The sequence below is a fragment of the Perissodus microlepis genome, chromosome 4 (assembly GCF_051167445.1).
Source record: "Perissodus microlepis isolate ML-2025 ecotype Zambia chromosome 4, ASM5116744v1, whole genome shotgun sequence".
NCBI lineage: Eukaryota > Metazoa > Chordata > Actinopteri > Cichliformes > Cichlidae > Perissodus > Perissodus microlepis.
The window spans coordinates 10,713,094-10,740,699 of record NC_140464.1 but is presented as its reverse complement, the minus strand read 5'-3'; the positions used below and the strand labels follow the sequence as shown (position 1 = coordinate 10,740,699).

Here is a 27,606-nt window from a genome sequence, read left to right as displayed (position 1 = left end):
TAAGAAATTAAACTGAGGAGTTCAGGAAAGGAAAATTTTGTATATGTAGTTTTAAACCTTTTTTACAAGTAATTAAGAATGGCTGCTTTATTTGGTTATTGGCATGAATAAAATTAAAAAAGAAAATTGTATGCCTAAATACAGACTCAGTAACCCTAAGCATTGTATTTAAATCATAACAATAATGTTTTTTTGGGGGGTAAAGGAGGAATAACAGTACAGTATTTATGCTTTACCTGAACCTGCAGCACAGCACAATGCATATGGAAAAGCTCTGCTTTGTCCAGCACACATATCTCTAAGAACATCAACTACAAGAACAAAAAGTTAATATCATTCTTTTGCCCCCCCCCATTTTTCATTAGTGTGTTGAAGCATAGCATGTCCATCCTGTTACCCTTATTTATAAAATAAGCTGATATTTTATGTGTTTTGATGGTGGATGCACTATCAAATCCTTTTTGAAGTCTTCCTCTGCTAACCTGTTGTGGATCACATGGTTAATTGTGGCTGCTTTAAACATAAAACTGAGAATATTCTTTAGTGTATTTATATAATCCTTAAATCACATTTTTTATATATATATATTTTGATATGTGGATCCCAAACATGTTGGGTAGCGAGACTTGTCATGTAAAAGAAGACCATAAAATGTGTTTAAATGATAATTTCAAAATAGAATACAGTGATTTGTTTTAATTATCCCTTACATGTAATATATGAGTTATATTTTAAAGCAGTCCAAATGTATACATACAGATAATTATAAGGATGGTGAGATCATTAAAATAAACAAGCATTTTACAAGAAACGGTAACAGTGAAAATTCTATGTTGTCTAAACGAATCAATGGGGTCTCTTGAATATAAATGTATATAACTAAGTTCAAATGGTGGACTGGTATATGTCCCATTTACATTGGTGCATACAATGTAAAACTAAGGAAAAATGTTAACTTATTCCAAAAAAATCTTGATTTTATTTTGAAAATATGTGCATGCTCTACATACTCGGTTCAGTACCGGTTTAGCATAGAGTATGTGAAGCATTCACAGATGTGATGTCATCTCAGTTATCTTCTCTCCACCTTTTCTCCCTTTTTTGTTTTGTTCTTTCCTAAATAACTAACCAACTAAATAAAATAAAAAGATTTTAGTCATATCATTTTTAATTGAAGGTAATACATCATAAAAAATAAACATTAAAAAAAATATACTGTGTTACTACCTTCAATTTTGGTTTCAGTTTTGGTCACAGCTTGTGGGCAGAGCAGCAGGGGCGACACAGGTGTGTGACTAGCTGTATTCAGCCAGGCCTAATTTATTTGTCATTTCTTTGAGAGCGCGTTGTCCCCTGTGCTGAAACCATGATGTGGTTCTTCTTCTTCTTTGGTGTCTTAATCGCGTGTACAGGTGAGTTTGTTATCTGTCGTGTTTGTTTCTTTGTGATATAAACTTACAATATTATGTCTCCGTTAATTTATAATTCATATCAGCTCTGTTAATGTACCATATAAAAATACTGCCATACTGTCTATGACCTTATATTTTTATATTTGATATTTGCTTTATTTAGCTTGATGGGTTTAGTTTTAGTTTTCGTGTGATTCTGTAGGTTAAGCGAAACTTGTAAATAATACAGCATACTTGTGAAACCTGTTAAACTTGTAATTCCTTGAAAGGTATGACAGAGTTACCAAGTGACAAACAAGAATCTTCTGTTCATAAAATATTTTCTTTTCTACTAAACGGCTTTTTTTCTCCTTCCTATAAACACATTATCATTTACAGGAGAAACAAAGCATCTTAAAACTTGAATTATGGGGAGATACTAGTTAGACCAGTTTTCATTATTGTTCATCTAATTCATCTAATGTTGTTCATTAGATTGGGCATATTTTTGATGTCATGAGTAGATTGTTTTAAGCTTCTAAAATTGATGTATTCTGGTGCAAAAAAAATAAAAAATAGCCTCTCTTTGTGGCACCTGTTATGCTGTAGATACTGTCTGATCCACAGTCCTAAGGAAAATCTAGTATTCCAGTGTAGTTTGATGCTTAGTGTCTTTTTAAGAGGTTTTTAAAACCAACATATTCTGTTTTCATGAAAATGAAAAAAGACTCCTTTAAAGCTTTCCGTCTGGGGCGTTAAAGAGGATGACTATAGTTGTAGTTGTCTAATGATTTTTTTTACTAGAACGACAACAGGTTCAAGTGTTAATGCACAAAGTCAAGTGAGAGGAAAGAAAGTAGTGTTGGGTATGTTGTGATTTGGGAAAAGGTGTTGAAATATTAGTTTTTTGTTTTAAAATATTGAGTGGCTCATCCTTTAAGTGGAGATTCTTCAGTCCCCTGAACTGAGTCAGAGTACCAGCCATGTATACATCGCTGTTTATGCCATATGCCAAACTTAAGTCTACTTCTTCTCTAGGAAACCCTGCAAGTGCCTCCTGTCCATTACAAATTAGTCCCCCTAGAGTTGTGGTGAGACTTGAAGGCTCCTTTTCAGCCAACTGCACCTCACTATCTGACCAGATTGATGGAATGGGCTGGGAGTCTCCATATGGAGGATTGGACCTTACCCAGGGTGTCACTTCTCTTCTCGTTTCAATTGACTCTGTGCCAGCGTGGGAGTTAGAGCCAATTTGTTATGTAAATCTCCATGATGGTGATCAGTGTGTGAAACTGTTACCAGTCACTGTTTATAGTAAGTAGCCTTAACTTTCTCATATATTTCCAAGAAAGGTGTTTTAGTATTAGAACAGTGAATGACATTAATTCATTTTATTTCTTCTACTTGCAGAAATGCCAGACAGCGTGTCATTGAGACAGAATTCAACTACAGTGAAAGAAGGTGAACAGTTTGCCATACAGTGTGACATTGTTAATGTTGCACCAGCAAGAAATCTCTCTGTGCTTTGGCACAAAGGAAATAAGATCTTAAATTCTGAGACATTTGATGACTCCAGTCCATCTCCCGTCAGTAAGTCATCTGTCCTCACTCTGACTGCTCATGGAGATGATGATGGAGCTGAGATCTGGTGTGAAGCAAAACTAAACTTGTGGCCAGGAGAACAAGGTCCTGCCATGATGCGCTCAAAGTCACATAGTGTGACTGTACTCAGTGAGTTTTCATCACCTTTTTCAGCAATTGTAATTGTATTTTCATTTCTTGAAGTTTTTCTCTGTGCATCTCTGTATTCTGATACATTCATAACATTTCTTATTTCGTTATACTTTTTTTATTGTCATAATATTTTGTGCTGTGATTCTCCATTGAGTAGTCGTCATGGGACCAGTGCAGGAATTTTAATTGTTTTGGTGTTTGTTTTAGGGATGTGTAGTTTGTTGTGTTTGTATATAACACTGGAGACGATGGCTCGTTTTTAGGCACACTTTAATGTCCATCAAACTGTTTACATCACACTCACTTCACTTCTTCTCTCTCCTCCTCATTGTACCCGTTACACAGTTGCACCTTTGGCCCAAAGGAGTGATAGCAACCACAGAGCACACAACACCCTGATTCAGCCCACACAAGATAGTTTATTACAGACAGAGCAGAAAGACTGAGAAGATGAGATGAGAGCGACAATGTTAACACATTTCCCATCTCCCACAGGGGCTCGAACAACCTTTGGAGTCATGCTGGCAATAAGTGTGGTTGTTGGAGTTTTGCTCCTCATTGCTGTTGCATATTATGTGACACCCAATGGCACAATCTCTTTCCACAATTGTGGCTATCAACCAGGAACTCCCTCAGGATGAGTATGAGGTAAACTTTTATCTTCTTATAAAAATGCACATCTTTGCTATTATTATTATTTCTAATTATTTTATTTGGTGTTTGGAGAAAACATCTGTAACATGTCTGTTGATGGCCAACGGACATGTCTGCTCTGCGTGCTCTGTGGGTGTTCTTCTGTTCAAAGCTGTAGCTTTAAAAATACATTATCTTGTCAGCTATCTCTAAAGCTCCACTAATCAAGACTGCTGCCCTAACACATATTTGTGGTACAGAAAATGTGTCAGGCTTATTATGGAGGCATGACTCACTGCTTCCTGGCCTTTTTTTGGACACCTTTTCCACGCAGTTATTTTCTGTTTCAGTTTTAGGCAAAGTTTTCCATTGTCCTGCATACTTGCATGTCTGTAGCTGATGTCAGGATGGTTATTTGAGTGAACTGGTGTTGTTGCTACTGAAGGTGGTTCTACTACCCATTGAATCATATGGCTTTTTTTCCCGTTGTTTTCACTAATTTGCTTATCCATTTTGATTTAGTTTTTGTTAAATACAGTGTAGTGAAAAGGTATTTACCCTTTTCTTGAATTCTTAGCTTTTTGTATTTTTGTCACACTTGAATGTTTCAGATCATAAAATAAATGTTAACATTAGACAAAGATAACCTGAGTAAATGAAAAATGCTATTTTTAAATTATGGTATATATGATGGTATGGGATCCAGTCAACCACAGAGAGAGCCACAAATGGAGAAAACTTGGAATAGTGGCGAACCAGAAATTGTTGAACCTACCAAAATTACTCATAAGAGTGCATCAACATCAAAATCTCATCCAGAGGTCATAAAATAACACAGAGAAGCATGTCTCAGTTGAGGTCAGAGTTCATGATTCAATAATAAGAAAAAGAGTGGGCAAAAAATGGCTTCATTGGAAAGTTCCAAGTTTAAAAATCACTGCTGACCAAAAAGAACACAAAGGCTCAGATGGCCCGTTTTCTGTGGACTAGCTAGACAAAAGTTGAACTTGCGTCCCGTTACATCCATCGCAGCAGTCCATTTAAAGGACATCATACCACCAGTCAAACATGGTGGTGGTAGTGTAATAATCTGGGGCTGCTTTGCTGCTTAAAGACGTGCACAACTTACAATTTACTGAACAATGAATTCTGCTCTCTAACAGAAAATCCTGAAAGAGAGTATGCAGCCCTGAACCTCAAGCATGATTGGACTGTGCAGCAAATCCAGAACAGACCAGCATGTGCACCTCTGAATGGCTACAGAAAAAAATACAATAATAAATTAAGGCACTGTTAAACTCACGGGAAATGCAAAGCATTTATAAACTGCCTTTCCTTATCACCTGTCCTGCCAGCAGTGCACACCGCAGTTTTATTATTTAACTTCAGTCTTCCATATATGTCGTATTGAATGTCTCTGTATATTCAGTTTAATATTTGATGTAAATCCAAAAGTTTATATTTATTTATGAGAAACAGTAAAGCCTGAATAACTTATTGTTGAAAATAAACCGCACACTGATGTGTTAATAATCCGAATTATTGAAGGGTTAATGGAGTTCAAGTTCTTCATGTGAAGGCTGAGGAGAACTTTATAACATATTTGTATTTGTTTGTATGTGCTGTAAATATTTGTCACTTAGGCAAAAGTGTATTTTCTTATTAAACATCTTGTTGCTATTAATAAGCATGTAAACAGCAGTTATTAGTGTAATAAAGGAACATAAATTATACAAGGTTGTAAACCTCTTTGCCAGTAATTCAGAATAGCTGTTTTCTTTGGTTGTTGTCATGAGCAAAATTAAAATCGAAAGGAAAATTGTAGGCCTAGATACAAACTCAGTAACCTAAGCATATAAGCATACCATTGTATTTAAATCAGTAGGAGCACAATATAGTTTTGTCTCAGCCTGCTGCACAGACACAAGGCATATGGAAAAACTCTGCTCTGTCCTGCACACAGATTTGATATCTCTATAAAAGGCATAAACTGTTTGCTTATTTTGGGAACATTTGGTGCACATGAAACAAAGGCACCTGAATTCTCAGTGTTTTGTTGGAGTCTGTCCTCGGGAGGGTGCTGTGGGAGAATCCAACAGGTTTACAGGTATGGACGCCTTCAAGTGCAGTCGGGAATATTGCTATTAGACATTTCTACCCAGTATGAAATGACAAAGCTCTAAGCCTTGCGACTTGGTTGTATAAAAACTGCATACACATTTATCATTTACATGCTTTAAAATTGACGATTAAATGCTGAAGTCTTGGAGGAGGGGGTTTAATTGAGTAATTAGCTGAAACTAAAGGTTGAGCTAAGGTTAAATGAAACTAGTTGCTATACCGCAAACTTTTGAAGGTTTTCTTCAAAAGTAAATCAAATGTTTAATTTATTAAGTAAGGGGTTGAAAAATAACTTCGAACTGTTCCTTTAACTCACACTGTCGCTTCAGAAGCCAGAGCGAGCAGAAGACGGGACGCTTGGTGAGGTAATCGTGTGACTGTCGGGATAGTTACTGCCTGACTACTTTTGGTTTCGGATTTTTTTTTCCTTACAGGTTTAGGGTTTGGTCACAGCTTGTGGGTACAGGAGCAGCAGGAGGAGGGACACGGGTGCGTGACTAAGTTTATTCAGCCGGATCTAATTTATTTTTCTTTTCTTTGCGAGCGTGTTTCCCTCTTTGCTGAAACCATGGTGTGGTCCTTCTTCTTCTTCGGTTTATTAATCGCGTGTACAGGTGAGCTTGTTTTCTTTCTTTGTTACATAAAGCTACCATATTGTGTCTTTATGAATTGATCGCTGCAGCTTCGAGCTCATCTTCGGGAGAAAGCCTACGCCCATTGTTTGATACATATCAGCTCTGTTCGTGGACTGTATAAACATGCTGTCCTACTGTCCATGACCGGGTTTGTATTTGTTTTCTTTCTTATAATCGTGAATTTCAGTTTTAATCTCTGTGTTGTTAGATCTTCTCGACTAAGATAAGATAAGATAAAACTTTATTAATCCCTCGGGTGGGTTCCTCTGGGAAATTCGGTTCCAAATAAGCACAGCACCGACAGAAGTTACAGAGTTACAGAATATTATATATATATATACACACACACACATATATAAATACAAAGACATATATAGATAAAAATATACAAAGGGGATAAATAGAATAAATAGGAATAAAATAAAAATACAAGTGGATTGCACATTTCAAGTATGGAGTCTATTGCACCGTTGACTATTAACAAAAAGTATTGCACAAAGGTAATTGCACAGTGAGGTGAAGAGGCACTACAGCTTAGTTGTTCCCCCCTCCTTTGTCCTCCTGTTTCCCCTCCCTCTCCCCTCCAGAGAGGAGTTAAACAGTTTGATGGCGTGTGGGACAAAGGAGTTTTTAAGTCTGTTGGTTCTTGTCTTGGGGAGAAGCAACCTGTCACTGAACAGGCTCTTCTGGTTGTTTATGGCCGTGTGCAGAGGATGCCCAGCATTGTCCATAATGTCCAGCAGTTTCTTTAGTGTCCTTTTCTCTGCCACTGTCACCAGAGTGTCCAGCTTCATGCCGACCACAGAGCCAGCCTTCCTGATCAGTTTTTCCAGCCTGGATGAGTCCTTCTTTGCTGTGCTGCTCCCCCAGCACACCACAGCATAGAAAAGTACTCCAGCAACCACCGACTGGTAAAACATCCTCAGGAGCTTCCTGCAGATGTTAAAAGACCTCAGCCTCCTGAGGAAGTACAGTCGGCTTTGGGCTTTTTTATACAGGTGCTCTGTGTTGCATGACCAGTCCAGTTTGTTGTCCACCCACAGCCCGAGGTACTTGTACTTGTTGACCACCTCCACCTCCTCCCCCTCTATCTGAACCGGCAGTGGACCTGCTCTGGACCTCCCAAAGTCCACAACCAGTTCCTTAGTCTTTGAGGTGTTGAGTTGCAGGTGGTTTGTGTGACTCCATGCGACAAAGTTCCTCACCAGACTTCTGTACTCCTCTTCCTGATCATCCCAGATACACCCCATGATGGCTGTGTCGTCTGCAAACTTCTGAATGTGGCATAATTCAGAGTTGTAGCAGAAGTCAGAGGTGTACAGGGTGAAGAGAAGTGGGGACAGCACAGTTCCCTGTGGTGCTCCTGTGCTGCTGACCACAGTGTCAGACGTGATGTCCTTCAGCCTGACGTACTGTGGCCTGTCGGTGAGGTAGTCGGAGATCCAAGCGACCAGGCAGGGGTCCACCTCCATCCTGTTCAGTTTTTCCTGAAGCAGACAGGGCCGGATGGTATTAAAGGCACTGGAAAAGTCAAGAAACAGGATCCTGACCGTGCCTTTTCCCCCATCCAGGTGTGAGTGGGCTCTATGCAGGAGGTACAGGATGGCATCCTCCACTCCGACACCCGCCTTGTAGGCGAACTGTAGTGGGTCCTGGGCATGTTGTACCTGTGGTCGGAGGAGGTTGAGGAAGAGCCGCTCTAGAGTCTTCATAAGATGTGACGTCAGTGCCACCGGTCAGAAGTCATTCAGCTCATTGGACTAAACACAGCTTGTAAATCATTGACCAAAGTTTGTGTATTTTATCAGGTCAGTGTCTGAGCTGTTATTTCTGGGGATGTATGAAAGAGAAACTAAATGACCAAGAAGAAATATAGTAACATTTGTATCAACCACTGTAAACTAAACAACAAAAAAAGTTAGAACCCCTCAAATCCAATCAAGTCCGACCCCCGTCACCACCAACAAAAAAGAAAAGAAAGTGCTACCAGAAACAAAGGAAGGGAGGGGGTTACATTTAGTGAAGCAAAAATAGATATGAATAGAAATTGTACTCTATGTGTCTACATAAACTTGCATCTCCATATTTCATCATCTTGTGTGAACCCAGAAAAAAACAACAACTTTGAAACATGATTTATGGCGCTACTAGACAGACCAGCTTTTCTCAGAGATCTGTTTCTTTACAGAAGGGGCAGATTTCTTGCTAATTTTATGAGGAGATTTCTTTAAGCTTCATAGGAATAAGGAGGAAAATTAGCAGTTTCCATAACAAAGCAATGGATTATTATCAGTCATCAACTTCTTTGCAAGAGAAATATGAGTCATGCCACTGAGTAAGGCTGGTTAAATCTTAGTCTCTGATACTGATCCCAGACAATACTTTAAATTACTTGAATAAAGTTTCCAGTGGATATTTTGCTTCTGAAATGGATTCATTTATTGGCTGGAGGTATAATGGTGTAAGATGAAGTAACTTTGCAACAAACTTGTGGTACCAGTTATGCTTTAGATACTGCCTGATCTCCTATCTTGGGGGAAAAAATATGCCTTTTAGATTAGAAGTCTCTTTTTTTTTTGCCTGTCCCATTTGGTTCTTTAGCCGTCAGAATTGTTGTCTGAAGACCAACAAGGATACCCACTGGATTTACTTTGCCAAATGGATCATCATGGCCTTGCCGTATTGGTCCGTTTCATCAACCTTTGTTGTTATTATTTATTTTATTTTATTTTCAGTTGTTACAGACGGGACAGACATGACTGAGGGATAGGAAAGGGAGAAAGAAAGATGAAGGAAAAGAAAAACAGAAGGGAAGAGGGACAGTGAGAGAGGGCACTTAAAAAGAGAAAGAAGAGAAAAAAAAATCTCCTGGATCACCTGTTGAGAGAAAAAGAAGAGAAAACAAGCAAAAAAAAACAGAGCAACATACTAAACACAACACCATCACGTTAATCTAGCTAAGTGTAAACAGCAGTAAATACTAAATATTGAATGTTGTTGTGCAGCACGTAGGACCGACAGCGCACAATGTGCATGGAAATAGCAGCCAATACAGGTGTAGTTTATGTCTATAAACAGTGAACACCCGTGTGCACACCTGTGTGGATCAGCGCGATTGTATTCAAAAGGTTTCCCCATGTAATGGTCTGCTAGAGGATGTAGAGAGCCATAGCCCCGTCCCCCAGGGCATGAAGCAGGCATGGAGGAGAGATTAGAAGTCTTTAAATCAAAATATTTTATAAATCAAATCTTTATGAAATTGAAAAAAAGGTCCTCAATAAATTTTCATCTGGAGAGCTGAAGAGTATGAAATTGATATTTTTTTTTAATATAATAATCTTTCTGGCTATCCTGGAGTAGCTTGACTTTCAAATACTAATTAGGCGAGAGTTGTTTAGTGTTTGTGTTCAGATATTGAATGGCTCATCTTTTCAGCACGGAGTCTTAAGTCCTCTGAACCAGGCCAGAGTACTAACAGGACCGTAATGCTTAGTAGAACATCAGAGTAAATGTTGCCATAAACTTAAGTCTTCTTCTTCTCTAGGAAACCCTGCAAGTGCCTCCTGTCCATTACAAATGAGTCCCTCTAGAGTTGTGGTGAGATTTGGAGACGCCTTATCAGCCAAGTGCACTTCACTATCTAACCAGACTGATGGAATGGGCTGGGAGTCTCCATATGGAGGAGTGGACCTTACCCAGAATGTCACTTTTCTTGACTTTAAAATTGACTCTGTGCCAGTGTGGGAGTTAGAGCCAATGTGTTATGTGAATTCCCGTGATGGTGATCAGTGTCCAGAGGTTTTACCAGTCACTGTTTATAGTAAGTAGCCTTAACTTTCTCATATATTTCCAGAAAAGGTGTTTTAGTATTTGAACACTGAATGACATTAATCCTTTTTATTTCTTCTACTTGCAGAAATGCCAGACAGTGTGTCATTGAGACAGAATTCAACTGCAGTGAAAGAAGGTGAAAAGTTTGCCATACAGTGTGACATTGTTAATGTTGCACCAGCAAGAAATCTCTCTGTGCTTTGGCACAAAGGAAATAAGATCTTAAATTCTGAGACATTTATTGAGTCCAGTCCATCTCCCGTCAGTAAGTCATCTGTCCTCACTCTGACTGCTCATAGAGATGATGATGGAGCTGAGATCTGGTGTGAAGCAAAACTAAACTTGTGGCCAGGAGAACAAGGTCCTGCCATGATGCGCTCAATGTCGCATAGAGTGACTGTATTCTGTGAGTTTTTAACTTGATCTTAATCAAACATCAGAAGATTTTCCTTGTATTTTATTTTCTAAGTTATTTCACATTTGTCTGTATTTTATTTGCATGTATGTCCTCAGACCCACCAACCTACACCAAGGCTGGAAATGAGACTCTGGAAATGACAGTTGGTGAAAATATGACTTTAAATTGTAACGCTAAAGGAAACCCTCCATCATCATACCGCTGGGAATTCCCAAAATTCACAAAAGAATGGCATGACAAAGGAAAAGTGATTGAGCCAATTCTGACCCTACCATTTGAGCTTCCAGGGGTCTATACATGCACAGCCTATAGTAACCAAGGCAATGTGACCAAATATTTCAATATCAGCGAAGCTCCAAGTAAGTTCTCATTAGTTACTTCATGACATTTTGTATCTCGTTATACGTTCTTATTGTCTATAATATTTTGTGCCGTGATTCTCCATTAGGTAGTCGTCCTGGGACCACTGCTGGGATTTTAATCGCTTTGTTTTTTGTTTTCATTTGTATTTGGGGATGTGGGGTTTATTACAGACAGAGCAGAAAGTCTGAGCAGATAAGTTGAGAGCGACAATGTAACAACACTTCCCATCTCCCACAGGGTCTCGAACAACCTTTGGAATCATGGTGGGAGTGGGTGTGGCCGTCGGAGTTTTGCTCCTCATTGCTGGTGCATATTTTGTGACACCTAATGGAACGTTCTCTTTCAACAAAGGCGGCTATCAACCAGGAACTCCCTCAGGACCAGTATAAGGCAGACTTTTTTTTAAATTCAGATTTTCATGGCTATTATTTTTATTTTTGTTAATGATCTTATTTGGTGCTTGGACCCAAAAATTCTGTAACATGTCTCTTAATGGACAAGGGACATGTCTGCTCTGCATGCTCTGTGGGTGTTCTTCTGCTCAAAGCTGTAGCTTTAAAAATGCATTATCTTGTCAGCTATCTCTAAAGCTCCACTAATCAAGATTGCTGCCCTAACAAACATGTATAATACAGGAAATGCGTTTAAATGCACTGCAGTAACCTTTACAAGTCTGTGTATAAAAATGCAACAGATAAATAATTAGGTTTCATCCCCACTACAGTCTTATTTTGGAAGCATGATGTGCTTGCTGGCCTTATTTGGAAATCTTTACTACACAAATACTTCCTGTTTCAGTTTTAATCAGGATAATTCAAACCTTTTTGCATATGGATGTGATGTTTTCCTCTCTCCTGCACATTTGCACAAGTCTGTAGCTGATGTCGAGATGGTTACTTGAGTGCACATAAACTCATTTAATGAATCAAGCTGATGTTGGACTCAGGGGAATTAACACCTAAGAGGCGCTCTTTTTCTAGCTTATCATTTTGGTTTTATGGCTTTCACATATACTGTATGGTTTGTTCTGTGCTGATTATCAGCTTTGTGCTACAGCAAAGCTCCGATGAAGCCACTATATTCTGTCCATGCGAAACTACAAATGAAGACAAAGGTCGTGAAGAAGAGTCTCACATGTATCAGAGGAATTAAACAGAGCATATATTTTGGACACAATTGCTGTAATACGTTGATACAGCTATATATGGTCAGAGTGGATTTCTCAGCTTTTTGTGCGGTTGTGCTTTTGGGTTATTTCTCATCTAGTAATTGTGTTAAAAAATATTGTTTTTATTGTTCATATGACTTGATAATTAGGTACTATTTAACAGCAATTGTTGCCTCATCTGAATTGTGGACCTCTTGTGTGTCTTTAAAAAAATAACAATTCATCAAGAAGTGCATTAAATATTTGCATAAAACTCATTTTTTTAAAGCAAAATTAGCAATTCTATGTCAGCATTTTATATATTCATTTTGTTTCTACTCATCTAAACATGTAAATGCTTTGGAGGTACTTTTTATGGAATTACTTGAGAGCACAATGTAGTAATTACTTTTTTTAAGTATTCATTTTGGGATATGCATAAATTATTCATATTTCTTTCTCTTTTTTTGTAAAATTTGATTTCTGTATGCACTGGTACGTCTTTCGGATCGCTTCATAATTTTTGCACTGAATAGACTGATGGAGTTTATCAAGTATTGCGCCAACTTTTCACATGACACAACAGTTGTTTTACTGAGTCTGCATTTTACCAGAGTTTGTCTAATTGTACCAGTGACATGTTTTTAAGAAACTACATGTGTGTGATTGTAAATCCTGAATTAAACAAGAGAGTGAGCGAGCTTATGAATCCTCCTTTCTGAAGACGAGGCAAAGTCAAACCAGTTTTCTTTCTCACTCTCTGTCTTTAAGTCTGGCTACATTTTACAATGTTCACTCTGCCATACTAATTAGTTCTTAACAAAGTGAATGTAAAGAAGATCATTTGTGATCCAGGCTACTGTTGCCAATATAAACATATTTCTTATGAAACCATGTTTTTTTTCCTTCTCTGTCACTGTTCAAATACTGTTTCTGTATGCTCTGTGTTGCCCTAACAACCTGGCACAGTCACCAGTGCTCAATTAGTCATGGACTTAAAGAAAAAAAACAAGATTTTTCAAATGAGCAAACGCACAACATTAACGTGTTTCGATAGAGAACTTTTAGAGGGAAGAGCATATTCAAAGCTGCAAGTGAACTGAGCTCATACTGCAATGTGTAAGTTGAGATTCCCAGCTGTGCTGTCCATAAATACACCATAAAGCGTTCGATTACTCGCTCCCTTGCACTGCAGTTGTGGTCAGAGCTGATAGGCTGCGTAGCATTCTGGTCACAGTTGGGAGTCTTACAAGCTACATCCTGCACAAGACCAGCACTGCTGCCTGCTGGGATTTCACAAAGCATGGAGGTCAGGAGCAATAGGAGGCAAGCATGCAAGACGAAGGGAAAACAAGCGTTTCTTCACAGAGAGTGACACTGAAAGGAAAGAGAAAATGTGGGTCAGGTTGATATGCTTTCACCTCTGTGTTCTAGGAGACTCACATGACTCAAAAATTAAGGAATGAAAGTTTGGTGTTTACATTTTATTCTACTCAGATTTCAAGCTGGGTGTTGGAAAATAGGGGTAGGGGGTGGAGGAACTAGACAGATGTATTCATCCTATATTAGTGGCATTTTAGTTCTGCATATACTTCGATGTCTCTGCAGGCTTTAATATCCTGCATACTTGCTTCTAAGAGTACTGCAGTGCAGTAAGTGTTATGCCGTGTTTTTCAGAGGCCTGCAACCTGTTACATTTCCCTCTTTCCCTTTCACCCCCTCCATCGCCCCCCAAAGTCAGCTGGGAGGGAACTTTTGTTCCAACATAATTCCCTGCAGGGTTGCCAAGGTCTTTCAAGTTGGAGTTCTCTTTCTCTAGCCTGTTAATCCACGGCTCGGTGCAGAAAATAACATGGGAAACAACTTTCTCACATGGATTCTTTTGCTTTGCACATTTTGTTCAGGTAAGATTTTGTCGCAGAGGTGTTTCTTTTCACTTCTTTGGGTTGTAGATGATGTTTGGTCTTATGGAAATGCTAGTAAGTAAATCCAGGTTGGAATGATCAGTAACTTCTGTGCAATAAATCTAAAGGCAAGCTCAAAGAATTAGAGCAGCCAGTTTTGTGCTGACAAAAATATGACCATTTGTCTTCACACCAAGACTATTATTTACTCAAGTGATGAAAGGCCCTAAAGAATAAGATGTGTGGTTGCATGCTGGATGCTTATTAGGTTGCAGCCAAGATATAATGTGGGTGACGCCCTGTAAGTAGGTCAGTTTAATTCTGCTGTCATAGCACATGTGAATTATTAGTAGTATAGCTATAAATCCCCTATTAGCAATGCACACTTGTAAACTTTGAAAGTATCAGACAATTCCTGCTTGATTACTTGTGAGTGTGTTGTAACAGGGTTACATAATGTGCAAGTAGTTACAGCTTTTTCATGTAAATATGAATATGCATTGTGATGATGATGACAGAAAAACAGTGAGAGATATCACTGCTGTGTATCTTAGTGTCAGGTGAAGGCTGCTCCCTAATCCTCAAGCCGTCCAGGGTCGTGGTGGGCTTTGGGGAGTCAGTGTCTGTCAGCTGCGAGGCTGCACGCCCTGTCCGTGTCCTGGGCTGGGAGTCAGCCATCAGTGCTTCACATACACAAGAGGAGCGGTCTGTCCAGTGGAAGGTGGACAGTCTCATTGACTGGATAGAGGAGCCCATCTGTTATGGGGTGTTTTTCACAGCTCCGAAACAATGCGAGGAGAAGCTCAACCTCGTGCTCTACAGTGAGTTGTTTAAAAGCTGTTGTTAAGATTGATTTCTCAACCGAGCCCTTTTTTGATTGACCTGAACCCTGTGTGTTATTCATTTAGAAACTCCAGACAGTGTCTCCATCAGACAGGTGAACCACACCGGCCCCATGGTGGCAGGGAAAGAGTACCAGCTGCTCTGCGAAGTTCAGAATATTGCTCCCGTTCAGTATCTCAGCCTGAGGTGGTACAGAGGGCAGACTGAGGTTTATAACCACTCCTTCTCTGATCTCACCTCTTCCTCACCTGTCCAAGTATCCTCTATCCTTGTTATCACACCAACTAAAGCTGAGAATGGAGTGCAGTATAAGTGTGTTGCAGAGCTGGAGCTTGGGCCAGAGGGACCACAGCCACCTCCCACTGTTTCCTCAGAACCTCTCAATGCTTCTGTTTATTGTGAGTCACTAAGCTCTTCTCATTCTTAAAGCAAGTTCCTGCATGCTCGATGCAGTGAGAAACGATATGTGTAACTTTCTCTTTAGTTCCCCCGACATTCCTGAGTCCTGAACCAGAGATTTTGGATTCTATACCGGGGGGTGAGATCATATTAAACTGCACTGCAACAGGAAACCCCACCCCAATATACAGCTGGCAATCCTCCGTTCCCATGCAGGAGAGGGTGGAGAATGAAGCAACTGTTACCTCCTCCTCGCTGCTCCCAGGGACCTACACCTGCACTGCATCCAATACACTGGAAAAGAAAAGCAAGCAGTTCATTGTCAAGGCAAAGACCAAAGGTAGAAGAGAGAAATGAGGCACATGTGCAACCTGTCTGTGCACGCTGCAGCCTAACTTGTATCTTCTTTTGCTTTCACCTAGGCGTTTGAAACAACCACTGTGGAGAGGGGATCGGACGACCACATCAGAAACACAGCGAGAAGTTTATCTTTTTTACAGTTTTTATTTCTGGTGTTTTTGTTTTTTTACTTTCACATTTGCTACTCTGGCGATGGAGGTGCATATTTATGAGACGATCTTCTTATCATCCAGAATTAGTTCACACAGAGAAACAGACCTGAATATGCTGTGCTTGGTAATTACCATTTAATTTGTCAGTGTTGTTTTAGGATGTAGTTCACATTTTATGAGACATTCTATGTCTAATTTATATTTGGATAGGCCCTTTTTTCCTATTAATGAAACTATCTTGTAACACTACAGAAGTGTAGCTACTCATCATAGCAGTATGACTAGCACCAGGACATGGCTGTAAATATGAACTCTTCGTTTTCTCATCTTTATCAATACAAGTTTAATAAATGAATTGTAATAAACGTCTTTCATGGACCAACAAGCCACCTTTGATCAAACATCTTTCCAAAGGAAAAAAATACTAAGAATACTAACACATAATTTACAGTAGTTCTTCCAATCCAGATGAAGCTTAAATGAATCATGCAGAACTTAGAACATATAGATAGAATTCATATTAAAGGTAACCTTTATAATTTCCTATATTCATTTTAAGTAAAATTACATATTCTATTTTGTTCTAATTTTAAAGATTATGGCTTGGAGCTCATGGAAATCAGAAGCCAATTTCTCAAATTCTTATTTGAGATATTGTCTTATATTAATGAAACAAAGATTTACAATACAGAAATATCCAACTTATCAAAAGTATGTTCATCTGTACACTCAATACTTAGTCTGGGCTCCTTTACCATGACCTGCTGCATGATTGCAGAGCAGCGTGATGCAGCTGATCAGCCTGCAGCACTCCTGAGGAGTTATTTAAGCCATTGCTTTAATAGCCACCTTCAGCTCGTGTTTATTTTCGTGTTGGGTGTTTCTCAGCTTGACAATACCCTCCACAGCCTCTCTGTGGCAGGGCTGGGCAATTACCCACCCCCACTCTACGGGGTTCAGTTCTGGCAAGTTGACTGGCCAATTAAGCACATTAATAACCCAGGCAGCAAATCTGGTAGTAGTTTTGGGACTCTGGGCAGGTTCTAAGTCCTGCTGGAAAAGGAAATAAGGTTTATCAGCAGGTGGAAGTATGAAGTGTTCTATAAGCTCTTGGTAGACAGCTGCACTGACATTGCACTTGATAAAACATGGTGAACCAACCACATCACAGACCTTGGATTCTGTGCCTCTCCACTCTTCCTCCACGCTCTAGGACTTTGATTTCCAAAACTAAAAAGTAAATCTGGTTCATCTCTGATTTAGGAAAAGTCAGTGTTTGCTCTTGATGCACTGGCACCACGCTCAGCCCGTTCCTTTTCACCAATGACTTTCTCTGCCTTTCTCCTTTTGTGAACAGTGTCATTGATCGCTGTCTGGACAAGTGCCAAGTCAGCAGCCTTCCCCCATAATTGTGATTGCACGTGGCATGCCCAGGAGATAAACAGTATTCATGCTGTAATAACATTAATTTAATCAAACTTGTGAAAATAATCTAATATCTGAGACACTGATTTTCACAAGCTATAAAACACACTAAATTAACCTAAAAATTTTTACCTTTTTAAAGCTATACCAAAAAAACACAACTTTTCACAATATTCAAACAGCTGCCATTGCATCATTTTCCCTCTGTCACTGGGTCACTACGACTTCTCACCGCGAGATGGCGTGGTTATACTTCTACAGTCATTGATCTTAGGAGGTGATTGGTTGTTGAAGACTCACATGATCAAAACACTGCCTCGTAAGAGGATTTTTAAATATATAGAGAACTAGTATATGATTGTTGATTTTAAAAATTTAGTGCCATCTGTGTGTGGATTTTATCATTTGGACCTCTGTCACGCGGTCACTGCGGCTTCTGACCACGAGATGACGCTGCTGTACTTCCTAAGAGGTGATTGGCTGTTGAAGAGTCACATGTTCAAAACACTGCTTAGCAAGGGGGGACTAGCATGAGCAGCTAACATTAGTTAGCTCTATGAGACTAATTATTAGCTCCATGAAAACTACTTAAAAGTGATAAAGGTGGGAGTAATTTCTTGGGTCCTTTCTTATGTTAAGTCCTCTTTGCATTTGCTCACAACAAAGAATGTCGTGTTCTCTTTCAGAAATGCCACAGAAGGATCCGTGCCAAAAGCAAGCATGTGCAATTCAGAAGTGTTTACAAGGTGCTTTAAGCGCTCACTTTGACGCAATTATATGTTGGTGAAGTGAACCTGAACTGTTGCCTAACTCTGTCTCCCCCCTGCAGCTAATAAGTACGTGGAAAGCCTGTGCGAGAAGGAGATCGCGGAGATGCGGCGGTGCTGTCAAGTGCATGCGGGAAACTCCATTTGCTGCTCCGGGTTCAAAGACTCAAAACCCGCAGAGAGCAAAAGTAGCGAATAGCTCAATGTTGCATGTATTCATGCAAGTCATAATTCTGCATTGTATCAGTATAACATGACAGTGGAGTTTGCTGAGTTGTTGCATATTTATTTGTCTGTCTGCTACCATCCGTTTGTTAAATTTAAATAGTGTTTTCTCACAGCAGACATTTTGAGATTGCAGAGAGCCTCATAATCACTCATTCCCCTGGGGCTAAATGGCACACATCTGGCAGCCTCGCAAAGCTGAACAATGCAAGCTGTCTAATGTATTTAAATATTATCGTGTGGTTCTGTCCACACCCAATGTATTTCTCATGCCTAGTATGAAATTTCAAGTATGTGTGTGGCAAGGAGTGTTATTCTAATTAGTAATAAGAAACATTTTTTAAAATAAGAATTTCCCTTGAAATCGAGACTAACTTGTTATTCATATCTCAGCCTACAGCAAACACCGTACAGTGGATAACTGTTAGGGGTGTAGAGGAGAACATGGCAGAAATACAAAGTTTAATGCTAGCTGGGTGGACAAGGATGAGGCTCTAACAGTTGTTTTTTCCTTGTGGTAAATAAATAAAATATTTGCACTTTGAATGAAACAATTGGGTTATACTTTTTAAATTAGGAGCATCATTCACCACTCATGCAATGATTAGGACAAGAAAGTCATTACAATTTAAGATTTGTTGATTGATTCATGATGTCAGACATTTTCTTGATGGAAGCAGGTAAAAGTGGAGGTGTGAATTAATAATACTCTAGTAGATTTGTGGCTTTCAGTTAATTAAACAACCTTATTGACTACATAATTGTAATTAGAACTACATAATGTCCTGGGTAGATTTTATTCCTAGGTGTGTTGGGTTGATTCTGGCCCTCGGGCCTTATGTTTCACATCCCGGTTTTAGAGGAATGCTTCCAACAGAACTGGGTCAGCCACACCTCCTCAGTGACTTAAAAGGAGCCCTAAATCATTGATAAGCTATTACAGTAAAAACCAAGCTCATGTTACTTATTCGATTAATAGTAGCTTAGTGACTAGGAAGTAATCTCAGTAGTGTGACTCAGGAGGACACTGATTTTTGGAGCGAATGGGCCTGTGCAAGTCGAACAATGGGAAGAGCCCCCATATGACTCTTTGGAACAAAAAAAGATCATTTTTTCAGCTTGTGTAGTTTGTTACAGGTGATGTGGATATTCTTGTGGTTTAAAGTTGGTTGTTTGTTCTTGAATTTGTTGTGTACTTTTAAAGGTGGCCCAGCTGCCCCCATATTTGCAAGGGGTCATTACAGCGAGTAGCACCAGATTTCTGATTTTTCAGGCCCTTCTTGACACAACATCAGATGGGTTGAAACAGGGACCTTTTGCTTGTTGGGTGAATGTGTAAAACTCTACACTATAGAGTGTATAGGTTATTATTATACAGGACTCCTTCTTACTGTAACATTTTAAATATACCTTTAACCTTTTATTTTTAGCTATGCATCTTATTTTACCCTCTGTTTTTAAAGTGTAAGTGCAAATGTGCACACAATGTTTAGGATAAATGTACCTAAATGTCTCTGAAGATGTAACTTATGCCTAATATTTTTTAGGCATGGTCTGAATATTTGGGAATCCAGGCCTTGGATTATTTTAACACTGACACCCTGGTTGTACCTGTTAGACCCAGACAAACTACATTGTTAAGGATTTCATTAGTACATGAGCTCCACATTCTCTGTGTGGGAGTCATTGCCATCTTGAGCAGCTGTAAACGGTTGCTCAGGCTCATTTTACACTTTGAAACCTTGCCTCCTTTTGTCAAAACTCTAAACAAGTAAATTCACACAACTTCTGGCAAATCTTACTAACACATCAACACAGTTTTGCACGTTCTCAAAACCACAGAGTGTTGTCAGATCACACAGGGAACCATTCAGAATAATCACACCACACATGGTACATTGCACAATACGCCTAGGACGAAAAATGTAAACAGCTTTCAAAACATGTAACTCAAGTCTTTCCGGCCTCGTGTGGCCATCTTGCATGTAAAAAAATTTTTTTAATAAAAAATAGATTATCCCTCCTAACACACACGCACACACGTACTGCCATCCACTCCTCAGCTTCCCTTTTATTTACCAAGACATCATTGTGGCAACAGAGGATCTGCTGAGAAACCAGTTTTGTTTTATTCTCATCTAACAGAATTATAAAAAATTAGAAACCATATAAAACTGTAGTCTGGGAAAATGTGAAACACTTTAATGAGTACATAATTGTGAGAAAAGAAAATAACCTACCTCACACTTCTGCTGTTATCAATTCGTGCACAAAAACATGATAATATAAATGCTTGAATATTTTTTTGGAATGACTGTTCTTCATCTTATTCTTCCTCCTGTGCCTCTCACATAATTTCCACCACCCTTTGAGCCATCTTAGCAGGCTTAGCAGCCAACCAAAGTGGCTTTATATCTTATATCTAGATTTTAAGAAATGACATCTGTGCTGTAATTGTGATTAATGTCTGCTTGCTGTTCTTGACGTACGAATGCAAGTGAATCACTGTGCAGAAATTAGTTTCTTAAGGCTTTAAGCTTTAGTCTCTTAACTTATAGCTTTAATAGAATTATACATGTAAAAGTAAAGAGTGTTGATAAAGGTTTATACATTCAGACCAATCAAATGTATAGCCAAAGACATATACGGCAATAAAATAAGAAAAAATCAAGAAATGCAGGCTTTGGATCTTTTGATCTAGCGATGTTGAACGTTTTCAGTTCATATGTTCAACAGGTTGGATGCCAGTTAGAAAAGAACGAGGAATCCTGGATTAAGTTGGATGAAGTGGTGGAGAGTGGTGACTGAAGCAGCGTTCAATGGATATGTAGGTTAAAAGTTGGTCAGAGGTTTTGGGTTAAGGAAAGAAATGTGAAAGCACTGATGGTAGTGGGTCGAGAAGAGGGTGGCATAAGAATGGAGCAAGCAAACATGTTGAAGGTGTAATCTGAAAAAGACAGGAACCTGCTCAGTGGTTTCAGGGGAGAATGTAACTGAGCAGTATTAGATGGTAGTCTGTAAGATGAGTTTGGACATCAAAAAGAGGAAGCAATTGAAGGCAGAGATAATCACTGAATGGTGAAGGTAGAGGAAGGAAGAATGCTGTGCAGAGTTCAGGGAAGAGTTGAGGCCAGCTCATGGTAATAGTGAGGAGTCATCAGATGACTCGGAAAGTACAGCTGTAGTGGTGAGGGAAACTGACAAGAACATATTTCATACTTGATGTCGAAATGAAAAAATATGGGAAAGCATTCAAAGGAAGAAGTTAGCAAAGACAAGGTAGGGAAATAAAGAATGTAGATATCAGTACTGTTAAGCAAGGTCTACAGCAAAGGAAAAGGCTTATAGTGAGATGCATCTGAGAATGGACATTGAGAAAGGAGAAAAAGACTTGTTCTATCAGCTAGGCAGAGCCCTCGACCTTGAAAGGATGTGCAGCAGTTCAGGGTGATTAATGATAAAGACAGAAATGTACTAACAAGTAAAGGGGGCTTGGAAGGTGGAAGGAATACTTTGAGGAGCTGATTAATGTGAAAAATGAGTGGGTGAGGGAGGATGCATGAAGGACAGGAGGACAGTTGGTGAATCAGGAAGTGCAAGGGATTAGTAAGGAGAAAGCGAGGGCAGGTGTGGAGAGGATAAAGAGTGAAAAGTGGCTGGTATAGATGGTTTCTCCATACCTGTTGGAGATGAGCAGTGGACTTTTTACCCAGATTGTTTACCTGCACCAATATTCAAGAGTGAAGGTGGTGTGCAGAATTGCAGTACCTACAATAGATGAAGGTGAAAATAGATGGGCATGTTTAGAGGAGGAATAATGATATAGAGAACACGGAATGTTGAAGATGGACCTAGTGGGCAGGAAGGAAAGAGGAAGAGTACATAGAAATTTAATAGATGTAATGAAGAAGGACACGCAGATGGATGATGATGATGTTAGGGATAGGATGAGATGGAGAAAGATGATTCTCTGTGGCAATCAGGAGAAGATGTGGGGTTCCTATTTTTCATTAATTGAAGTCATTTTAAATTAAATTATTTAAGTCTCTATACTTTAAGGTATTATAACATATTAAGACTAAACAAATACAAAATTATTCTTTACCTTTACACTTCCTTTTTGTTTAAAAATATGATGTTTTGAAGAGAAGTTACAGCGAGTCATTTATTTTATTTTACTTTATTTTATTTTATTTATCTAGTCGAAGTACAAGGAAAGGAACAGCACTCTTGTGTTTCCGGCGTCGTCCTGTCGACGCAATGACGTGATGACGTCAAACGGAAATCTGTAGCTCCAATTCTTTCTAGAATTCTGTAGCACTCTCTAGCCCGCTGTCTTCAGGGAGGGTCATCTGAGTTTGTCTACATCTAATACAGCAAGAAGCTCTTCTAAAGAAACAAATACATATTTCTGCACTGTGCGGCGATCTTGCGGTCTGTCCTCGTTTCAATCACACTTGTTAGCTTCTCACAGCTCACGAACTTAGCTGAAGCCTATTGTAAGCTAACGGTGTTAGCTTTGGGGTCTTGGTGTCAGGATGTCCAGGATAGATTACAGCGTGTGGGACCACATTGAGGTGTCGGACGATGAGGATGACATCCATCCAAACATCGACACACCCAGTCTCTTCAGATGGAGACACCAGGTATACCAATAAGCCACGCATGGTTACAATTAAGATGCTACACATGAAGTAAAAGTGATGCATATTTGACCTGAACTGTTAGCTGACCTCGTGTGTTTACTTTGGTTCTGTGTTCACTTTTAACATGAATATAGGAATGTTTAACTTTTTGCAACTAAATCCACATTTGGAAAAAAGAAAAAAAACAAGTAGTAAAGATTTTATATTTTGACCTCAGGCTCGTGTGGAGCGGATGGAGGAATTTCAGAAGAAAGGTGACGAACTAAACAAGGGACTGTCCGACTGCAGACGCAAGCTGGCAGACACACAGAAGAAAATCAAGGAGCTAACCATTTCAACATCAGAGGATGCCAAAGCAGAGCTGAGCAAAATCCAGGCTGAGGAGAAGAAAATGAAAAAAGAGGAACGGGATTGGGAGAGAAAGGTGGGAGACTACCAACGGGAGGAGAAGAAGATGCCGTGGAATGTAGACACGCTTAGCAAGGATGGGTTCAGCAAGGTGAGGTAGAGTAAGTGGAGCTTAAAAAGCACTACAGGTATTACATCGCACATCATTTATCACACTCTTTTTTTTCTAAAGTATTTTCAGGAAAACAAACGCTAACAAAACTGTTGTCTTTTCTCCATATTTCATCTTTTAACTTCTGCAATTGTTTGTTTGAGCCTGACATCCAAGGGAAAAATTGGCCGAAAACATGATCACCACATGTCCCCCACAACAGAGCCATTAGATCCCCTCAAAAGTTCAACATCTTGTTCACCATGCTTTATCATCCATTCAACTCTTATGCCACTGTGCCCATCTGAAAGGGCACACATACAGAGTCAACTTTTCTGTTTCAACATTTACAGTTGATTTAGAGTTCTGTGTTGAATCTTTGCAGATCCTACAAAGTAACCTCCACAAGGATCCAATACTCTCGCCAGCATTCATGCTTGTGCATAGTGTTAATTACCTGGTCCTGTCTCAGTGTTTTATATGCAGAGCTAGCCATGATGGAAACAAATAAAACCGTGAAACAGTTGCTGATAGATTCAGCAAGTATTAAAAAAAAAGTAGCCAGAAATGCAGAGGAGGAATTGACAGTACTAAACAGGCCAATATAACTGTTGTTGTTACGACATACCTACAGTATAGATTCAATGCAGAAGTCTACATCTACTCTCATTCTTTGACTTTGTAACATATTGAAGTCTTTTCTTGCAATTTTCAGATATGGGTTTATTAATATTGACATCTCTAACTTGTATGCAATGACATTCTTTCTGTAGAACTCAGAGACATTGTCTTTAATGAGTCCATTCTTCCACTGTCCTTTTCATAGAGTATTGTTAATGTCAAACCTGAAACCGAAGAGACCGAAGAAGAGAAGGAGCAAAAGCACAAAACATTCGTGGAGAAATATGAGAAAGAGATAAAACATTTCGGTAAGCACTCGCATGCATAAGTATTTACTCTCGTTACAAGGTACTGGTGAGAGTAGAGATGCTTCTTCATTACTCTCGTTACTGCAGGCATGTTGCGACGTTGGGATGACAGCCAGAAGTACCTCTCTGACCATCCTCATCTGGTATGCGAAGAGACCGCCAACTACCTGGTGATCATGTGCATCGACCTTGAAGTTGAGGAGGTAAGTAATACAAACAGTGCTTGTTTGTCATGAATTCCTTCTGCACGCGACCATACTCCATCTAAATATTAAGCTGTAAAAATACTTCTTCCTCCTGCAGAAACACGCATTGATGGAGCAAGTGGCTCATCAGACCATTGTCATGCAGTTCATTCTGGAGCTTGCCAAAAGCCTCAAAGTTGACCCCCGTGGATGCTTTCGCCAGTTTTTTGCAAAGATTAAGGTAACTAGTTTTAGTTTAGCTTCTATTAGTTTTAGTCTTTTTAATTATTATTGTATGGAAAGTAAATGTCAGAGTAAAGGTTTAGGAGCATCAGTACAGGCATTGCAATTTGGATTTGGATCTTATAACTTATTCAGTGACCTAAATATGGGGTGGAGTTCAGAGACCTGGTATTAAATTGAGCTCAAGGCTAAATTATTAAAGATGATGGCATTGGCATGGTTTGGTTCCAAGGTACTTAAGAAAACTGTTTCCTATTTGCATAAATGTTTCCGTGAACGTTTTACCTCACCACGTCTGTTTTATTTGTCTTTCTGAGTTTGTTGGCAAGTCAGGCAGAGAGCTCTTTCTTCCACACTTTGCAGTGGCATCCAAGCCAAGCTCCTGTTCTTATGACAGGAGCTTAGAGAAGTTAAGGTTAAAAAGTTTGTTTACACTTTGCTGGAGATTTACCTGGCAATGGTCACAACCACATATCCAAAAAGACTTGGCAGAAAAATGCAAGTTCTCAGATGCCTAGCTTTAGTTTATCTTTGCCTAGGTTAGGTATTCACTGTTCACTAAAGTTTTACACAGGGATGGATTTAGGTTGATTCTGTTCATCTTGATTCAGAGTTTTCTGTGGGAGAAAGTGGTTAATTTGTCTATTAGTGATGAAACATTTCTTCCGCTGGCAAAGTTGCATCCAGATGAACAGATTCAGCTTTCTGGGATTTGCTTATTGTCGAGGATGTATTAAAAAACGCAGTCAAAAAAATTCTTTCTGTCTAAATTTTTGTATTAAAAGAAGTGGAGAACGGTAACATTGATCATCACCTGAACTCGGCAAATGTAGAGAACCGGTTCCTAACCTTTGACAGATTCCTCTGAGTTCACAATGTCGAATCCCGATCTGTCGTTATCTCCCTTGTTTTCAGAAACACAAACAGTCTAACCTATAATCCTTCTGTTTTGAAAGCTTGACAGATGTATGCAAATGCAGGTTTACTTAACTAAACCGTTTTTTTCGTTGTTGTTTTTTTTAGTTCATAATAATAATTTCGGTCTGGTGCACCAGGGGATTGTGGAGCGGTTTTATTTTGGGTTTTTTTGTTTTTGTTTTTTTGCATCTAGACCTGTTGTGCCGGAACTAAATTTAGTCCTCAGTGTACAGTGCACAGTTTCCGTAAACGGTCTCTGACGTGGGGAAACCCTCGTACTAATTGTGTGCATACGTGTGCATACATGTGCCTTACCAGACAGCAGATCAGCAGTACCAGGAAGCTTTCAATGATGAACTGGAGTCATTCAAGGAGCGCGTTCGGGGAAGGGCGAAGATCCGGATAGAAAAGGCTATGAAGGAATATGAGGAAGAGGAACGACAGAAGCGCCTTGGACCTGGAGGGCTCGATCCCGTTGAAGTGTATGAGTCACTTCCAACTGTAAGTTTTCAGCATAATTGAGCACATTCCTTTGTTTTTGTTCTCTTGAATGGCGTGTTTCACAGATTGCATTGGTAATTGCAGGAGATGCAGAAATGCTTTGATGAGAAGGACATCCAAATGCTGCAAGAGGTTATTAGCAAAATGGATCCAACGGTAGGTTGTTTGGTGTTGTCGTGCAGGTTTATAGTTTTCCTTATCGGAGTCTGTTTAAATGTAAAAATGTATGTATATCTTTTTTTAAACATCCTAGCTTTACTCGGTTCATAAATGTGATTCGTTCTACATGATTTAGGTGGCAAAGGCTCACATGAAGAGGTGCATAGACTCTGGGCTCTGGGTACCCAACGCCAAGGGAGACGACGGGGAAGAAAAAGGGGACGAAAAAGACGACGAGCCCACCTACGAAGAGATCCAACACGAGAAGGAAGAAGCCAAAAAAGAATGACCACATTGAATTGTGATTTGTTTTTGTTTTTTTGGCAAATGTTACCCCACTGTATTTCAACTTCACTATGTGTATGTTTAGTTTGCCAACCAATGACACAACTTCTCAAAAATATTTAGCTGACATTTAAGGGATTAGTGTTCACCTAACTCCACAGCAACATTACGTGAACAACTGCTGCCTGGAAAAGAAACTGCCGCTTGTGTGTGTGTGTGTGTGTGTCTTATTTGTTTGGATCTCACTGAAGTTTTGTTCTTTGAGTTATTCGTATGTGCGCAGACATGCCTGGCTGCTTTGTTTGTGTTGGTCATGATGATTTTGTACTTTTCAAATTCCAATTTTTCTTTGACACTTTTGGCTTGAGCAGCCAGTGTATTATTTTCCCAAATTGCATTTTCTACAAACTTACTAATCTAGACGTTCACTCCTTGAGACAAAGCGTTTGTGGTTGTTTTGAATGTATGGGTGAGCTCAGAGAGGTCAAACATGTGAATCAAAAGCAGATGAGACCTGTAGTGGTGTTAACCCTGATGACTTTGTTGTCACTTTTAGTACGTCACAAACATGAAGACGATGACTACAACAATCACGACTTTAAAACACAAAGCTTTTCATTTCAGGACACACTGGCTGCACATACTGTAACTAATTTACAGCCTGGCGAAAAGGAGTTCAAAGTTCCTCAGGTTTAGCATTTCTTTATGGGGGCAATTGACAGATCATATGTTCTAATAGTGAAGTTTGCACAGTAGTGCGTGCCAGTTAGGTGTGTTTGGAATCTACATTCACTTTCTGTGCTGTCATTTTGAAGGTGATTAGTACTTGGGCTTTTGCATGATGTCAGAACTTGTTTTACAAATAAACTAATTGCAATGGCTTATAAAAGACA

General features: G+C 39.3%; 5 protein-coding genes across 8 annotated transcripts; all 5 read left to right on the top strand.

Annotated features, from left to right (window-relative positions):
• The first annotated feature begins 59 nt into the window (after positions 1–59).
• On the top strand, positions 60–6,051 carry LOC146388358 (intercellular adhesion molecule 1-like). Of its 3 annotated transcripts, none has more exons than XM_084925628.1 (4): positions 60–1,412; positions 2,430–2,705; positions 2,802–3,122; positions 3,621–6,051. In XM_084925628.1, the coding sequence occupies exons 1-4, from the start codon at positions 1,367–1,369 to the stop codon at positions 3,764–3,766; spliced, it is 789 nt and encodes a 262-aa protein (XP_084781754.1). In that variant the 5' UTR covers positions 60–1,366; the 3' UTR covers positions 3,767–6,051. The 3 variants fall into 3 exon arrangements, with proteins under 3 accessions (XP_084781754.1, XP_084781753.1, XP_084781752.1); XM_084925627.1 differs by having other exon boundaries at positions 60–2,705; positions 3,621–3,773; positions 4,922–6,051; XM_084925626.1 differs by having other exon boundaries at positions 60–2,705.
• A 159-nt stretch (positions 6,052–6,210) lies between these two features.
• Positions 6,211–13,164, top strand: LOC146388357 (cell adhesion molecule 3-like). Its single transcript, XM_084925624.1, has 5 exons — positions 6,211–6,493; positions 10,059–10,334; positions 10,431–10,751; positions 10,859–11,122; positions 11,364–13,164. The coding sequence occupies exons 1-5, from the start codon at positions 6,448–6,450 to the stop codon at positions 11,513–11,515; spliced, it is 1,059 nt and encodes a 352-aa protein (XP_084781750.1). The 5' UTR covers positions 6,211–6,447; the 3' UTR covers positions 11,516–13,164.
• A 719-nt stretch (positions 13,165–13,883) lies between these two features.
• LOC146388356 (vascular cell adhesion protein 1-like) lies at positions 13,884–16,316 on the top strand. The gene is made up of 5 exons (XM_084925625.1): positions 13,884–14,177; positions 14,732–14,998; positions 15,086–15,418; positions 15,505–15,759; positions 15,842–16,316. The coding sequence occupies exons 1-5, from the start codon at positions 14,126–14,128 to the stop codon at positions 15,847–15,849; spliced, it is 915 nt and encodes a 304-aa protein (XP_084781751.1). The 5' UTR covers positions 13,884–14,125; the 3' UTR covers positions 15,850–16,316.
• A 1,312-nt stretch (positions 16,317–17,628) lies between these two features.
• cmc4 (C-x(9)-C motif containing 4 homolog (S. cerevisiae)) lies at positions 17,629–18,902 on the top strand. Of its 2 annotated transcripts, none has more exons than XM_084925620.1 (3): positions 17,629–17,828; positions 18,043–18,102; positions 18,186–18,902. In XM_084925620.1, the coding sequence occupies exons 1-3, from the start codon at positions 17,711–17,713 to the stop codon at positions 18,320–18,322; spliced, it is 315 nt and encodes a 104-aa protein (XP_084781746.1). In that variant the 5' UTR covers positions 17,629–17,710; the 3' UTR covers positions 18,323–18,902. The 2 variants fall into 2 exon arrangements, with proteins under 2 accessions (XP_084781746.1, XP_084781745.1); XM_084925619.1 differs by lacking the exon at positions 17,629–17,828 and adding an exon at positions 17,867–17,959.
• A 3,702-nt stretch (positions 18,903–22,604) lies between these two features.
• LOC146388354 (hsp90 co-chaperone Cdc37-like) lies at positions 22,605–27,606 on the top strand. Its single transcript, XM_084925618.1, has 8 exons — positions 22,605–22,994; positions 23,212–23,493; positions 24,320–24,422; positions 24,510–24,625; positions 24,726–24,848; positions 26,087–26,269; positions 26,354–26,425; positions 26,565–27,606. The coding sequence occupies exons 1-8, from the start codon at positions 22,887–22,889 to the stop codon at positions 26,715–26,717; spliced, it is 1,140 nt and encodes a 379-aa protein (XP_084781744.1). The 5' UTR covers positions 22,605–22,886; the 3' UTR covers positions 26,718–27,606.

Excerpts from the sequence above, each read along its gene's own strand:
- LOC146388358 (XM_084925627.1), top strand. The coding sequence starts at position 2,375 with ATGTATACATCGCTGTTTATGCCATATGCCAAACTTAAGTCTACTTCT. Across the intron at positions 2,706-2,801 it reads GTTACCAGTCACTGTTTATA|AAATGCCAGACAGCGTGTCA; the intron begins GTAAGTAGCCTT and ends TTCTACTTGCAG. Across the intron at positions 3,123-3,620 it reads ACATAGTGTGACTGTACTCA|GGGCTCGAACAACCTTTGGA; the intron begins GTGAGTTTTCAT and ends CATCTCCCACAG.
- LOC146388357 (XM_084925624.1), top strand. The coding sequence starts at position 6,448 with ATGGTGTGGTCCTTCTTCTTCTTCGGTTTATTAATCGCGTGTACAG. Across the intron at positions 6,494-10,058 it reads TTTATTAATCGCGTGTACAG|GAAACCCTGCAAGTGCCTCC; the intron begins GTGAGCTTGTTT and ends CTTCTTCTCTAG. Across the intron at positions 10,752-10,858 it reads GCATAGAGTGACTGTATTCT|ACCCACCAACCTACACCAAG; the intron begins GTGAGTTTTTAA and ends GTATGTCCTCAG.
- LOC146388356 (XM_084925625.1), top strand. The coding sequence starts at position 14,126 with ATGGGAAACAACTTTCTCACATGGATTCTTTTGCTTTGCACATTTTGT. Across the intron at positions 14,178-14,731 it reads GCTTTGCACATTTTGTTCAG|TGTCAGGTGAAGGCTGCTCC; the intron begins GTAAGATTTTGT and ends TGTGTATCTTAG. Across the intron at positions 15,419-15,504 it reads TCTCAATGCTTCTGTTTATT|TTCCCCCGACATTCCTGAGT; the intron begins GTGAGTCACTAA and ends CTTTCTCTTTAG.
- cmc4 (XM_084925620.1), top strand. The coding sequence starts at position 17,711 with ATGATTGTTGATTTTAAAAATTTAGTGCCATCTGTGTGTGGATTTTAT. Across the intron at positions 17,829-18,042 it reads GCTGCTGTACTTCCTAAGAG|AAATGCCACAGAAGGATCCG; the intron begins GTGATTGGCTGT and ends GTTCTCTTTCAG. Across the intron at positions 18,103-18,185 it reads AATTCAGAAGTGTTTACAAG|CTAATAAGTACGTGGAAAGC; the intron begins GTGCTTTAAGCG and ends TCCCCCCTGCAG.
- LOC146388354 (XM_084925618.1), top strand. The coding sequence starts at position 22,887 with ATGTCCAGGATAGATTACAGCGTGTGGGACCACATTGAGGTGTCGGAC. Across the intron at positions 22,995-23,211 it reads TCTTCAGATGGAGACACCAG|GCTCGTGTGGAGCGGATGGA; the intron begins GTATACCAATAA and ends TTTTGACCTCAG. Across the intron at positions 24,626-24,725 it reads TCGACCTTGAAGTTGAGGAG|AAACACGCATTGATGGAGCA; the intron begins GTAAGTAATACA and ends TTCCTCCTGCAG.